The following is a 14,734-nucleotide window of genomic DNA, read 5'->3' as shown; positions in this document are numbered from 1 at the left end:
GTGCCCCGGGATTTTTGCGCTTGTGCCCGTGCCTGCCTGAGGGCTGGAGTTGCAGGGCACTCTGATGAATGTGTCTTTCTCCGTCCAGAAAGGGCCCATTGGCAGGCCGGGCGCTTGGGCTCTTCCGAAATAAGCAAGAGGAGCCACAAGACAAGTGCAGCGAAATATCAAAGACGTGTCAAAGAAAGTAGGAAGGACTTCCTGGGAGAGGTGGCATTTGATGTGGGTCTTCAAAAATGGGTGGGATTTGAGAATTAGAAGATTCTGAGAGAAGGAATAATTTAACTCCCGAATTAAATGAGAAAGCACTCGGGGAGGTTACCAATTTTAGGAAATTTGGAAACAGTGTAGTGTTTCTTAGAATTCAGTGAGATAAACACCAGGAGGAAAATTAACAACATAGATGTCCTCCAACAGCAAGAACAGCAAAAACCCTAAAATGCCCGGGGCACAACCCATCCATCCTTACTGAATTAGCTGTTCTGGGGTTGGATCCTAGGCTTGTATATTCTTATTTTTTTAAATTTTTTATTAAGGTAGGATTGATATACACTCTTATGAAGGTTTCACACAAAAAAACAATGTGGTTACCACATTTACCCATATTATCAAGTCCCCACCCATATCCCAATGCAGTCCCTGTCCATCAGTGCAGCAAGTTCAGGCTTGTATATTTTTAATAAGTGCCCCAAGGATGGTTCTGATTCATACCAAAGTTTGAGGACCAGCGTTAGTGTTAAAGAAAGGGGGTGGTAGGAAATTTGAAATACAGGTCGAGACTTTAAGGATGGTGGCTTGCTGGCTATGTAAGTTAGACTACTCTGGAGAAAGGGAGAAATTTGAAGGTTGGAGTCCAGGGAGATAAGTGATCAGATCTCTACTTCAGAAAATTCAGTATGCAACTCTGTTTTAAACAGAGGAAGGAAGGTAGAGTGAAAGCAGACTGCTGTTGTACTTCAAGGATAGGAGAGTTTGACCGTGTGGAGAATGGGCCCTTGCGTGCACTATTTCCTCTGCCTCTTTTCCCCTTCCTTCTCCCTTTCTCAGCCTGGTGGATTCTTACTTGCAGGTTCCAGCTGATATACCATCTCAGTTATGAAATCTCATGTATTTTCACAAGCAGAGTTATTGTCACTCCTGAGAACACCCAGAGTACAGTGTTCACATGTTGCCAGCTCTTCAGAAGGGCACTAGAGTGTAGTGGTCATGCATATGTATGTAGTGGACTATATTTGCAAGCACTGTAACCTGTCTGTTCCTGTTTACCCATCTGTAAAATAGGAATAATAGCACCTACCTCCCAGAGCTGTTAAACAAATAGAATGAAAACAGTGCATAGTACATACAGTGTTCAACTGATGTTATTACTATACGTGTCAGACTGCAACAAGTTGTTTAATACATGTTTTCCCTCTAGATTGTGAACAGGACATGTGTTTTATTCTGGCATGGAGGAATGATTCTAAGTGGGTTTTGGAATCAGGTGTTGAAATCACAGCTATGCTACTTACTAAATGTGTAACCTCGAGCTTTGCTTCCCTGAACTCAATTTCTTCATTTATAAAATGCTGAAAATAATGTATGTCTTCAAGTTACTATGAGAAGAATTTGACATACCTCGTCCAAAAGTCACTAAATGGCAGTTTTTATTTGGACGAGTAGCCCCAGAGCCTAGCATCATGTTCAGAACACAATTAATGCTTAGTAAATGATTATCAAATAAAAAGCTGACATTTTATGCCAGGCACCATGCTAAGCTCGTTAGGTACATCTCACTTCATTGTCACAAGAACTGTATGGAGAAGCCACTTTTATTATCTCCAATTTACACAGAAGGAATCTGGAGCTCAGATTAATTTAACCAAGGTCTCAAGCTAGAAAGTGCCAGGGTTAAGATTTCAGCACCCTATTTCAAGAAAATAGCTGATTAAATGAGAGAAAGTTAGGAGATTTACCCACCACAGTCAGGTAGTGGGATGGGAGAACCAGCACTGTCGCTCTCAGTCATTCTGCTCTCTATAGTGTCTGAATCATCTCTATGAATGAATTAAGATAAATGAAGGCTGGTATTTGGCATTTTGTGTCTAGTGGGTATGAAAGCTGTGCTGTGACTACCTTTGCTCATAAAGTGAAATGCTTAGTGCACAAACACATCTTAAATAATCTGGAGGCTCTAGTTCTTAGCCTGTTGTCACAGCATGGCCAGATTACTTTCCCAAGACCTAGGAAAAAGCACTGTCCAAGCTACTGACTTCAGGATGCTTTGTTTCATGGACATTTGCTCTGTGGTATCAGAGCCAAGAGGTGAGATCCTCCCTGGCCTGATAACCTAACTATATATATTCAGGGGACTTAACTGAGGAACTTTGAAAGAAGAAGAGAAATTCTCTTCGCTCATCTTTAATATTATCCCTCCTCCCAATTTGGCCTCTCCTAGTGCACTGAAGAAGAATAAGATGGAAACAACAACCCAGTTCCTAGTTCTTCTGCCCAAATAATGTTCTTCCTACTGACTGGAAAGAAAAAGGGAGGTACTTAGGTTGATTTCTGATTTTGAAGACTCTAAAGCAATCCAGAATCCCAACCTTGAAAGACAGTGGAAGCAGTAGGAACATTTTTGCTAGACGGACCTGGCTTTGAACCCCAGCTCTTCCACTTACTGGCCATGTCATCTCAGTTTTCATGTAGTTTGCCATGCTTCCAGCTTGGCCCCTTGGACCCAAAAGCTTATGTCCAGGAAATGATGGTCATTTTTATCTTTCTAAAAATGAGGGATGTAAGAAGGATTTCAGTGTGAGAATAAGGCTGAGAATTAAGGTAGATGGTAGAACTAAAACTGAGACTGAATTTGGAAATGGAGTGAAAAAGGGTTAAGCTGGAAACTGAGGGCAGAGCTTTGGAGTATTATGTTGCCATGCTGATTATACATCACAGTATCCATTCTGCCCCCCATCCTGGGAACTCCATTCGGCCAAACAGATATAAGGATAATGCCAACAAAGCATAGGAACAGTAACTGCAGTTAATTTTAAAAACAAGGGATTCTCCTTAAGAATGTAATTTCATCATAAATAAATGGAAGTGGGAACACAGAGTGGTTTCGTGGTTTGATTCAGAGGGAGAGAAGTATATTCTTCTCCTGTGGTGGCTGAACAAATTGCCACAAACTTGGTTACTTTAAAACAACAGAGATTGGATTTAAGGCCCACCCAGATCATCCAGGATAATCTCATCTCAAAGTCCTTACTTAATCACATTTGCAAAGAGCCTTTCCCTTCTGAGTTAATATTTTCAAGTTAATAATAATAATAGTAAGATGATGATGATGATGATTGGTCGCCATTATTCAACATACTACAAGAAGCTTGATCCAGTTTAACTAGCCTCCCTAAATGAAATAACTGTCTCTCATCTGTTTATTTTTGTCATTTAATTATTTTTTAATTATAAAAACAATTGATGTTCATTATAGACCACTTAGAAAATATGATGTGTGGCAATGACACTCAGCCCTTTAGGGATGGGAAGTTTAGCTTTGGCCCTTCACTTGAAAACCCCTGAATTTTCACACTACTACTTCATTCACTCCAAGAGGTCAGACCAGCCTGCTAGTCTGCCCTGTCATAGCTTTTCTTGAGTCCTTATCAGCCTTCCTCAGAGAGTTAATGTTTTGAAGACTAGGGGAGTCTGGCAGAGTTCCTGCTGCTCCCAGGCTGCTATCAAAGGGCAACAGGGTTTGTGACAGAAGACAAATATTCAGACCAAAGCCAGATGTGGAACTGAAATAGCAAGAGGAAAACCAAGACCATCAGGTAAGAAAAGGAAATTCTTTTAAAATCTTACCCATCTCATCTTAGGTACAGTTTATGTCTGAGGGCATGAAAGGCTTGGTTAAGATAGTAGCTGAGGAGAAACTTGTAAAAGAAAGTGAGTGAGAAATTTTGGGAAGTGTGGAGAGGATTATCTGTTATAGCTGTCATCAGCATCTAAGTAACATCCCTGAGACTTGGGAGTCATGAGAATACAGGTCTACTAGTTCAAAAGCAATTAGATTTGTTCTGTGGGTCCCAGCAGATGGAAACTGTAGGAAGACAAATCACAGATGAAAATAAGGAAACCATTGCTAACGGAGCTGTCAGAAAACAGAAGTAGCTATTTTGAGAGGTAGTGAGTTACTTGCTGCTGGAGTTGTTCAAGCAGTGGCTGGAAAACAATTTGTTGGGAGTTGGGAATATTATAGAAAGGATTTAAGAATCAGATAGATGGTTGGAATGGAAGATCTTTAAAATCCCTTCCAACACTTCTGTGATTCTATGATATGAATAGAATGTCATCAGAAATTTCTCTAATTTACATACATTTACATTTACCTATAGAAGATTCTCACATGTGAAAAAACAACTTATCCGGTTGATCTTTGGTTGTCTGGAGGAAGTGAGAAGGCAGCCAAGAGGAAATGAATGGCAGAGAAGAGCACGTGTCCTGCTTTCTTCCCTCTTGATGGTATATATGCTTGAGGGGTATAGACCCACATGGCCTCTGCTTTGCAAAGATCACACAGAAGGAATTGGTTCCCTTCTAGAAGAAGAATTTTGTCTTTGGGTTAGTAAATATTTGCATTTACCAAAAGCTAAGGAGGTAGTTTCTGAAACGTTTCTTAATTTGCTAATTTCAACTTAGGTGGCTGTTCTCTGGTTTGTGAAGCAAAAAGAGATTGATCACAGTTTATAAGCCCAAAGGCTCATGTTCTTTTCCAACTCTTAGAGGTTCCCACAGCACAGGGCAGAACTTTTAGGAGGGGAGGAACACTCTGGCATCCCACTCTATCTAAAGAAATGTATTTTTAGAAGAATGTTTGAAGAACGAAAAATATTTCTGTATTTGATATCAATTGATCATTCTTTCAGGAGTAAAATAAAGTTTTTTAAAATGTATAAAATAGCACATAAACAACACTGAGTTTAATGTTTGTTTTTATAGTAAGATCTTGTACATTACATATACTCCAGAACTATACTCCTTTAGCTTTCTACTGCTTTCCTTTCTTTCTCCTTTGAATTTTAAATAAGAGCATCTTTTGACTTCAACTTCTACTCCTGGAAATTCTCTAATAACTTGCTTTGGCTCCTGTGCCAACCCATGCCCTTTACACCTGGGCTTATTGATGGAGTTTCCTCATTTTAAATGAAAAAAGAAAGGCAAAAATTTCAGTAACATAATTTTTCCATTATGCCAAAGCATTAAACATTCACCTTTGCTTATGCCTCTTCATGCAGGGAAGGCTATAGATGTCAGCAAAGTTGTTAAAAAGCAGTGATATCAGTTATTTCCGATGTTAAAAATGTACCTGCAATAATTTATAGATATTGTAATATCTGGAAAGTATTGTCATCTTTAGGATTCTTGTTAATGTAGAAGCATTTCTGTCCTGATAATTAATTGGAACCCCTTTCCATTATTGTTTGGAGCACAGAGGGGCTGCTGAGATGGAGAGTCTCAAGACTGATACAGAAATGCTCTACCCTGAGATAATTGTAGAAGTGGGCAGAGTAACTTTTGGAGAAGAGAACAGGAAGAAGATGACCAGCAGTTATTTGAAAAGAACTGAGAATTCTAAAATCATCCAAGCCACATGTGCACTGTTAAATTCTGGAGGGGGTGTGATCAAAGCGGAGATCCACGACAAAACCTACAGTTACTGCTGCCATGGGCTGGGACTGGATCTGGAAACATCTTTTCAAAAGCTCCTTCCTTCGGGTTCACAGAGATACCTTGACTACATGCAGCAGGGGCACGATCTCCTGATATTTGTGAAGGCATGGAGCCCAGACGTTTTCAGCTTCCCCCTAAAGATTTGTAGCTTGCGCTCCAATTTATATCAGAGAGCTGTGACTTCCACTATCAACCTGAGTGCCAGCAGTGCCCTGGAGCTTCTCAGAGAGAAGCGGTTTAGAGCCCAAAGAGGGAGATCGAGGGTGAAAGGGACACATCCTCAGAAAGTTCTTGACAGACACATTCAGGAAGAGGAAGATATGAGGATGTCTGCCTCAGAAATTTTTAAAAAGGACAGACTCATGTATAGGGAGAAACTCAACTTTACTGAGTCCACACATGTTGAGTTTAAAAGGTTTACCACCAGAAAGATCGTCCCTCGGATTAGGGAAATGCTGCCTCACTATGTTTCTGCATTTGCCAACACCCAAGGGGGATACTTAATTATTGGGGTGGATGATAAGAGCAAAGAAGTGTTTGGATGTAAGACAGAAAAAGTGAACCCTGACTTATTTAAAAAAGAAATAGAAAACTGCATAGAAAAACTGCCTACATTCCACTTCTGCTGTGAGAAGCCAAAGGTGAATTTCACTACCAAAATCTTGAATGTGTACCAAAAAGATGTCCTGTATGGTTATGTCTGTGCGGTTCAAGTGGAGCCCTTTTGCTGCGTGGTATTCGCAGAAGCCCCGGATTCCTGGATCATGAGGAACAATTGTGTCACAAGGCTGACAGCAGAGCACTGGGTGGCCATGATGCTGGATGCACAGTCAGGTAAAGCCGAAGGGAAGGCATTATCCAGTTACCAGGGAGGAACCCCCTTCTCTGCCTTCTGTGGGTATTTGGTCAGATAATCCAGTTAAAGAACAGAAAGCCATTTTTGCTTACAAATATTCTTTTTCTAATAGCTTTACTTCCAAATACTCAAAATGTGAACTCTTTGAGTTCAAGAAATGCTTGGGTTTTAGTCCGTTTTTAAGGAAGTTTAAATATCCATCAGCCGTGAATTTGTGTATGTTCCCTTTTATGCACTGTGAAAACCTGTTGAAAAAATTTTGCAGGATGATGTTCCTCATCAAAACGTTCATCAAAAAGTTACACGCTGAAGATGATATTTTAGGGAAACACTACAAACTAAGATTGAGTCCACTAATTCTTTCAAGGGAAGCTTATTGACAAATCCAAACTGTTTCAGTTAACGTGAGGAGCTAATACCTTCAACTACTCGGTGTGGGGAGCCACCAAGTGGGTGAAAATTAAAGAGAAAGGAGATTCTGGGCAGGGAGAAGTGTTGGGGCGGAGGCAGGAGGGACTTTGTGTTTTCATTTCCCTTAGAGTTTTGCTCAGAATCAGCTCTGGCGATTTCTGATCAATCCAGGAAGGACTAAGAGGCTGAAGGAATCTTACCCGTTTTCCCTCATGGTCATTATGTTTCAAATTGGAGAAAAGAAGCTTGTATCAAGACTTTAGTGATTTTATTGCATCACTTTCCTTGTCCTAAATGTGTTTGAGTTTATTTTTCTCTCTCACACACACATACATACACACACACCCCAAACTAGAGATCTGCCACTTTCTATCCTATCTAAATTGTTGAATGGGGATTTAAGACAATCATAACCATATGAAAAAAATACTGTGCTTAACTTTTTCTGATCCCCCAACAGAAAGCCTTTTCCTCTTAGAGATGACTTGAAATGAGAATATTAGAGTTGGAAGGAAATGTAGGGATCATCGCCTCACCGTTGCATGAGAGAGAGGTGGAATGACTTGCCCCAGATGAGTCACACAGTGACTTAGAGATGCATGAACCTGCAGGAGTCCCCACACTTCTTTTCCTAACATGTGAACTGTTTGAGGCCTGAAAACTGTCTGAGTGGCTCAGGCACCATACATATCACATATCAACAGGAGGAAGTTAAAAAAATTAAGTTATTTTACTTTTTCTTTTCATTTGAAAGAACTTTCCATGTATTTGTTTAGCAACTTCCAGTTTGACCGCAGAATACAGCTTTCACCTGATTGCATCAGCTTCCTCTGCACTAAGAAGCTCACCATATCCTATAAAAGTCCTGGGATTTAAGAGGGCTCTACAACAACGTTTGTTTCCAGGTATTCCTTCATGATTGCACCTGAAGAGACTATTTGTTTTCTAAAATTAAGTTGGGAGGAGTTGGTAGCAATTAGTCCACGCCTTTCTCTATAGAGGAAGTCACATGTCGGACTTAGCAGAGAAAATGATCCTGACTCTTGTTTCCTTGTCATCATATCCGCACTACATTTTTGTGTGCTTTGGGACTTCCAGTCACATATGGCTTTTGTTCTCCAAATCTGAGACATTTTAGGAGTTCTCCTATATTCCTTAGGTCTATACCACAAGAGAAGTGCCCCCTAGCTTTCTGATGCAGAAGGAGTTGAGCCACGTAGTCACCTGGACTCTTCATAAAGCGCTTTCTCAACCTCGGCACTACTGACATTTGGGTCAGATCATTCTTTGTTGAGGGGGGCTGCCCTGTGAATTGTTGGATGTTTAGCAGCATTCCTGGCCTCTGTCCACTAGATGTCAGTTGCACTTTTCCAGCTATGACAATCAAAACATTCCAGACTTGGCCAAATGTCCCCTGGGGAACAAAATTGCCACAGGTTAAGAATCACTGTTCTATAGGAAAGTTCTTAGTTTCTCAAAAGTATCAGGCTCACACACACACACACACACACACACACACACACAAACCTTTAGCAGGAAGAAATACCTTCCTAGCAGCAGTGGACCGTTTGGGGTTGAGCAGAGCATGCTAGCAGGCTATTCTGTGAAGAGCCCTCCCTGTGGTCTTCCCCTGTTTGAAAACTGCCAGAAATGTGAACTGCATAACTTTGGCCTGTGAAGAGTGGTTGCTTTTTTTGTAGAAAAGGAAACTCATAGTTCCATGGCTGGGCTCATTCCTTCCTATGATGTTGCAGGAATACTTATGATATGCTTTTGTAAATTTTAGTAACTTATGTCTATTTCTTACATTTTCAGTGACACAAGAAGAGATACAATTTAAACCAGAATCCCTGTGTAAGAAGCTATTCTCAGATCATACAGGACTGAAGGAATTAATGAAGACACAGATACTTCAATGTTCTCAGGGGATTGTGATATTTTCTAGAAGCTGGGCTAGTGATGTTGGCTTAAGGAAAGAACAGAATGTCTTGTGTGATGCTCTCCTAATAGGGGTTAACAGTCCCCTGGTACTCTATACTGTCTTAATAGACTCCGGTTGGATCCGAGGGCTTGAATATGCCCGAGACACTGCTCATCAGTTAAAACAGAAACTGGGAACTGTTGGTGGTTACACAGGGAAAGTGTGTGTTATTCCGAGACTGCTGTACCTGCCCAGCGCACAGTGTAGACCTAGAGAGATCCCTGTGCACTACCCCGAATCCTACAGGCTAGCCAATGAGGATGAAATGGAAGACTTGTTGCAGGCCCTTATCGTGGTCTGTCTGTGCTCTAGATCTCTTCTGAGTGACCGGTTGGGCTGTGAGTTTTTCAACTTGCTCATAGCGGAGCAGTGTGAATTGCTCTCAGAGAGCCTTCACGAGACACGAGAATTGTTCATCCACTGCTTTCCAGGAACCAGGAAGACAGCCATAGCCATTAAAATCATGGAGAAAATTAAGAATTTGTTTCACTGCAAACCAAAAGAGATCCTCTATGTTTGTGAAAGTGACTCCTTAAGGGATTATGTGACGTAAGAGTTTCACTAATTAACACAATAAATGTATTTAGTCAGTCTTTTCCATAGTATCACAAAAGTAATTTGTGTTTTTTGTTTAAGGTTTTGCTGCATAAATGCAAGAGCCTCAACTACATACACATTTCCAAGTGATCAGGTAGTTGAGCTACAAATGGGTCCTGTGGAATGTTCAGGCTTAACCCTCTCATTACAAATTTGCCAAACATGCCTAACTTTAAAATTTATATAACTAGAAACATTTTTTTCCCACAATGTGTTTGAAAAATAGAAATTTAGGAAAGGTAGAAGTAAATCTACCTTGCTTTAAACATACTTTTTACTTGATATTTAATGCTTTAAAGTCATGGGGTATTTCAGTTAATTAGACATTATACCTAACAGAAACTTGAATTTAATACCATTTGATTTTGTTTATAAATAATTTCATTTGTTTGACTTGTTCTCAATCAATACTTTCAGGAAAGTATGCAAATTTGCTTCTGAAATTGTATACAAAACTATGCAATTTTATAATTCTAGGTTGTTACACAATCTAGAAAACGAGGGCAAATTTATTTTAATTTTTGGTTTGGTTTACTTAATTATTTAACAAATCTTTTTGAGCAACATTTATGTGCTAGGTACTGTATACATTTAGTGTTAAAGGCAGAAAGCATATTGCAAACCTGGCCATAAAGCTGAATAAAGGAGACAAAGAAAAACTAAGCAACCTCAATGTCATGTAATAAGTATGATGATAAAGAAACGCTTTTCTTAACTTAGGCTGGAGGTTGGTCAGCAAACACTTCCCAGTGAAGGAGATCCTTAGGCACGCTCTTAAGTCAGTAGAAGTAGGTAAAATGAAGGATTTTTAGGCAAAGGGCACAGTAAGTGGACAGGTATGGAGACACCAGAGAATCAGAACAGCAGGTCTGAATGGAGCAGGGAGCGATGTGGGTATGTGGCAAGTGATAAAGTTGGAAAGGAGGCAGATGCCAATCATGGAGCATCTTGTAACTGTGCTAAGGGCTACGTTCTTTACTGTGCTTTATAGGTAAGTTTTAAAACATCCTAGTCAAAAGGTAAATTCAATTCAGCAAGTATTTATTGAACCCCTAATGTGAGGGAGATACAGAGAAGGCTAAGAATCAGTGCTTTTCTTCAAGAAGTCTACAATGTCCAAGCTGGAAGAGAAAAACTTGACTAGTTATGATTCAAGACATAGGAACTTCACATGTAAAATCAGGAAATCTGTAGTAATGACTGATACTATCTGGATCCAAATTAGAGGAGGCAAGAAATAGCCAAGTTGTTGTTATTTTAAAAAGCAAAATACAAACACACACACATATTATGCTCTCACTCATGCACATGTTTTTTTAAACAAACTTGGTTATTTCTTGCCTCCTCTCATTTATTCCTCCTCCTCTGATATGCTAAAACATACCATTAAGGGATACTGAACTAAGTAAGCAGACTAGTAGCTCCTGAGAGACCTAGCCTGTAGATTTGTTACCTTACTTGACAAGCCATGGAACTCAGCAACCTCTTGATGTTTTCCTTACCAAAATCTAAAGATGCTTCCAGTTTTATACCACAAGTAAGTGGGGGAAATGAGATTTGCTTTAGAGGAATTTGTATTAGCCTATATCTCTTTTGCATATAAAAACTGTGATATGCCTCTAGATGACTGTTCTCTAGCTCTAACTAGGACAGCAAGTAAAGAAACAGTATTAACAAGTGTACATTAGTTTAGAGATTTCCTTTAGATGTAAGGAGCTTGTCTTCAGGGACTGTCAAGCAGCAGAAATAGATTATGAATAGAAATAATAAAATCTCCTACCTGGGTTCATTTAAAAAGTCTCACATGCTGATTTAACTAGATAACCCCACAGAATGGGGTTTACAACTATGTGTTCTGTCTGTCAGGTATCTTGTAAGTAGAGCAGTTGTGTAGTATTCAGGACATTACTGATCAATGAATCAGCCTCTGTATAAGAACTGCCTCTGACTTCAATCCAGAGAGTAATGAATTCACAGTATTCCCTTTGTTTATATGCCTGAGATCCCACTCTCCCTTTTGTCCTTGCAGTCAACAAACCACCTGCCTGGTTGTGACCCGGAAAACCTTCATGCAAGGGGAGTTCCTAAGGATTAAACACATAGTAATGGATGAGACTGAGAATTTCTGCAGTTCATACGGAGACTGGTACATGAAGGCTCAGAGCATCACCCATCCAAAGGTGAGGGGGAGTAGAAATGAAAACCTTCACCACGGGATCCTCTGGATTTTTCTGGATCCTTTCCAAATCCATCATGCAGATATCACTGGCCTTCCCCCTCCATCTGCTCAGTTTCCTCGAAAAATAATCACCAGCGAGATCCACTGTGCTTTGGAAATAGCAATGGTCATGAAAGAAGAAATGAAGAGGATCAAAGAGGATCCTCCCTCCAGCATGTCTCCAGACACATTGGCATTGTTCAGGGAAGCTGCCTACGAGGAAGCAATGTGTGCCCAGGCTCTGCCCGGGGTGTATGAGACAGAGACTAACCTGACTACAGAACAAATAGTGAAACACGTGGCAGAAAGATGTCACAATCTGTTCCAATGTGGCTATCTGCCCAAAGATATCGCAATTCTGTGCAGGAAAGGGGAAGACAGAGGACGCTATGAGCTTGCACTGCTAAAAGCAATGGAATTTCAGACCCATGGAGCAACAAAGATTATGTTCAGCCAGGCCTCTGGTGTTTCAGGCAGTCACATCATCTTAGACAGCATTCAGCAATTTTCAGGCCTGGAGAGGAATATTGTGTTTGGGCTTAGTCCAGAAAGTGCCTTGTCAGAGGAAGTTCATAGGCTCTGCTTTGCCTCAAGAGCCATTAAACACCTTTACCTGCTTTATGAAAAGAGAGCAGCTTTCTGAAAATGATTTCAAACAGTACAGGTAGCCAGGAAGAGCAGAGTTCCTTCTCCCAGGCAGGTGGCAGCTGCTCCTTTTCATGTCTCAAATGTCAAATGTCTCTTGAGACTGACCCTCCACTGTTTGCACTGTCACCGTCCTTTCTCCAATCCACTTCACCTCCACCCTGTACATTGTTCCCCTGCCACTAGTTTTCCTAGTCCAGCCCATCTTTCACCTTGTCAACCACAGAGGTTCTCCTCAGAGAACTGATTTTGTGATGTCCCCTGTTCAGTGAGTCCCTGCAGTCTTCAGACCAAACCAATTTTTAAGGCTTTCTTTAACTATCCTGACTTACTCTCCTAATGCATCGTTTATTACATCTCCATCTCCCAATGTTTCTAATGCATCCCAGCCTCGCTACCCTACTTTGGAGGGTGGAAGGTAGGGCCCCTCCAGGCTACTTACTTTGACTAGGTGTCTCAAGGGCAGCACCTTGTTGGCATGTCCTACTGGCTACAGGCCTCAAGCTGTACAGGCCCAGAACTGATTTCCTCTTTGCCCCAAGTCTGGATCAGTCTCATAGAGATGGCTTTATGCTAACCAACCATATAAAAAACAGCGCATGAATGAAAATGCCACTCTGTCAATTTATACTGAGGACTGTAGTAATAAGCAGGCCAGCTGCTTTTGCTAATCTGTACACTAAATAATAACATACAAAGCCAAATTATGTAGGCATTGCTTTGCAGCAAGGGGAGCTAGTAATCTGATTCAAATGTGTGGAAACTTCAGACTATGTTAGGCTATTGCAGTCATCTCTAAAGGAGAGATATTTCTATCATGAGGACTAGACAGGTCAGGTTTACAAAAGAAAGCAAATGTAGCATGCTAAGAGTGACTGGTTGTCCCATATTATTTGCTTCAGATGAAATTTTTTCTCTCTTCTAGTTTCTAAAGTTTCTGGGTTGACAACCTAAATTTGCCCTCATTCTTCCCACCACATGCATTTTCTGCTTAAAACAATTCCCTATATTTTAATAAATTAATCTAGGCTGGAAATGGCTTATACTCTGCATCTGGCCTGGGAAGTGGATGCGCCTTTGCACACCCTTGATTTCTTCCATTATGATTTGGAGTTAATTTTACAATCCAACTCGGAGTTCATGGGGAGCCTAGATGGCAACTCTACCACCTCTGCCACCAGTACCCATTCCTGATTCCCGGTTGGCCCTGTGCCATTTTCTCAACCTTCAAACCCTTTTCTGCCACCTCTACCTGTTGAAATCCTTACCTGTCTGTCAACTCCTTGTTCAAGTACCCACCTCCTCAATTAAACTTCCACTGTTCCCCTAAATTAAACTTGGTCTCTCCTTTTTGCAGACATTCTATGGCCTAAAAGCTGTTTTCTGTTGATAGCACCAAACTCATTTTAAATTGTGCTAGAGAAGTACTTGTTGAAATAGCAGAATCCATGTTCTTTCTTCCTATCGTGTCTTCTTTCCAATATATGTGAACTAGAAATCCAGTCAAAGTTCCCTTGCTCTAGTCAGCTCCCAAAATACCTAAGCCAGTCCTGTGCTGTTCAATGCAATCTTGCTTTCTTTTTTCTGTAAGGATTTTCTAATTATTTTGGAAATGTTCCAATTTCCAGACTCTTTTTGATTTCAAGAAAGGTTTAAGACGACTTTATTGAAGCTGGAGAGGCATGAATCCAGGAGGAAGTGTGGAAACATTCTTTTGGCTATAATTTCAGATAAAGCCTGTCAGCTTTCCAAGGGGTGGGAGAGCAGGCAGCGCTTGGAAAAGCACTCTTAGCTGCCTTTCTGAATTGCTCAGCCACCAGAAGGGCCAGTCTGAACCCAGTAGCCAGCTCTCCTGGCCGTGCATTGAATAGAACCTCTCCCCTGCCTCTTGGTTCTCCAATCACTTGACATTTCTTCCTTTTTACCTTTCCTTGGGGATCTTGGAGGCGCTTTTGGGTGGAAGGAAATGAAGCTGTGCAATTAATTTGTTTTTGATGAAGCAAAAGATGCCAGTGTGTTAACATTTGGATAAGAGGAGATGTGTGAATTCTCTAAAAATAATTTAAACGGTCAAAAGTAGAGGGTGATTGGAGGAATGGAGAGAACAGGGAACTGTTATATTTTAGTCTTAATCCTTAGTACCTACCTTTTAAAAATACATACATGCATTACATAATTTTTGGTAAAATAATTGATTTTAAAAAGAACTGATTGTTTTAAGTACTGAGTTTGAGAGCTTTGCCAGTTCTTAGTCTAGTCAAAGAACTCAGTCAGACTTAAAGTAGAAGGCCTAACCCAGTAGTTCTCAACCCTG

At 40.6% G+C, this 14,734-nt stretch overlaps 2 protein-coding genes across 2 annotated transcripts in view; one reads left to right on the top strand and one right to left on the bottom strand.

Annotated features, from left to right (window-relative positions):
• Positions 1-14,734, bottom strand: part of LOC130683528 (leucine-rich repeat-containing protein 37A3-like) — a 148,525-nt gene that overhangs the window by 94,117 nt on the left and 39,674 nt on the right.
• Positions 5,485-13,249, top strand: LOC130683511 (protein SLFN14-like). Its single transcript, XM_057501219.1, has 4 exons — positions 5,485-6,546; positions 7,756-7,884; positions 8,795-9,509; positions 11,587-13,249. Exons 1-4 carry the CDS (start codon positions 5,487-5,489, stop codon positions 12,416-12,418), a joined length of 2,736 nt encoding a protein of 911 aa, XP_057357202.1. The 5' UTR covers positions 5,485-5,486; the 3' UTR covers positions 12,419-13,249.

This window comes from Manis pentadactyla, chromosome 4 (genome assembly GCF_030020395.1).
Source record: "Manis pentadactyla isolate mManPen7 chromosome 4, mManPen7.hap1, whole genome shotgun sequence".
Classification (NCBI taxonomy): domain Eukaryota; kingdom Metazoa; phylum Chordata; class Mammalia; order Pholidota; family Manidae; genus Manis; species Manis pentadactyla.
The sequence above is the reverse complement of the archived record's forward strand: the minus strand, read 5'-3'. Positions and strand labels throughout refer to the sequence as shown.

Coding starts and splice junctions, on each gene's coding strand:
- LOC130683511 (XM_057501219.1), top strand. CDS start 5,487: ATGGAGAGTCTCAAGACTGATACAGAAATGCTCTACCCTGAGATAATT. Junction 6,547..7,755: donor GATGCTGGATGCACAGTCAG/GTAAAGCCGAAG, acceptor GTATTTGTTTAG/CAACTTCCAGTTTGACCGCA. Junction 7,885..8,794: donor ACAACAACGTTTGTTTCCAG/GTATTCCTTCAT, acceptor TTACATTTTCAG/TGACACAAGAAGAGATACAA.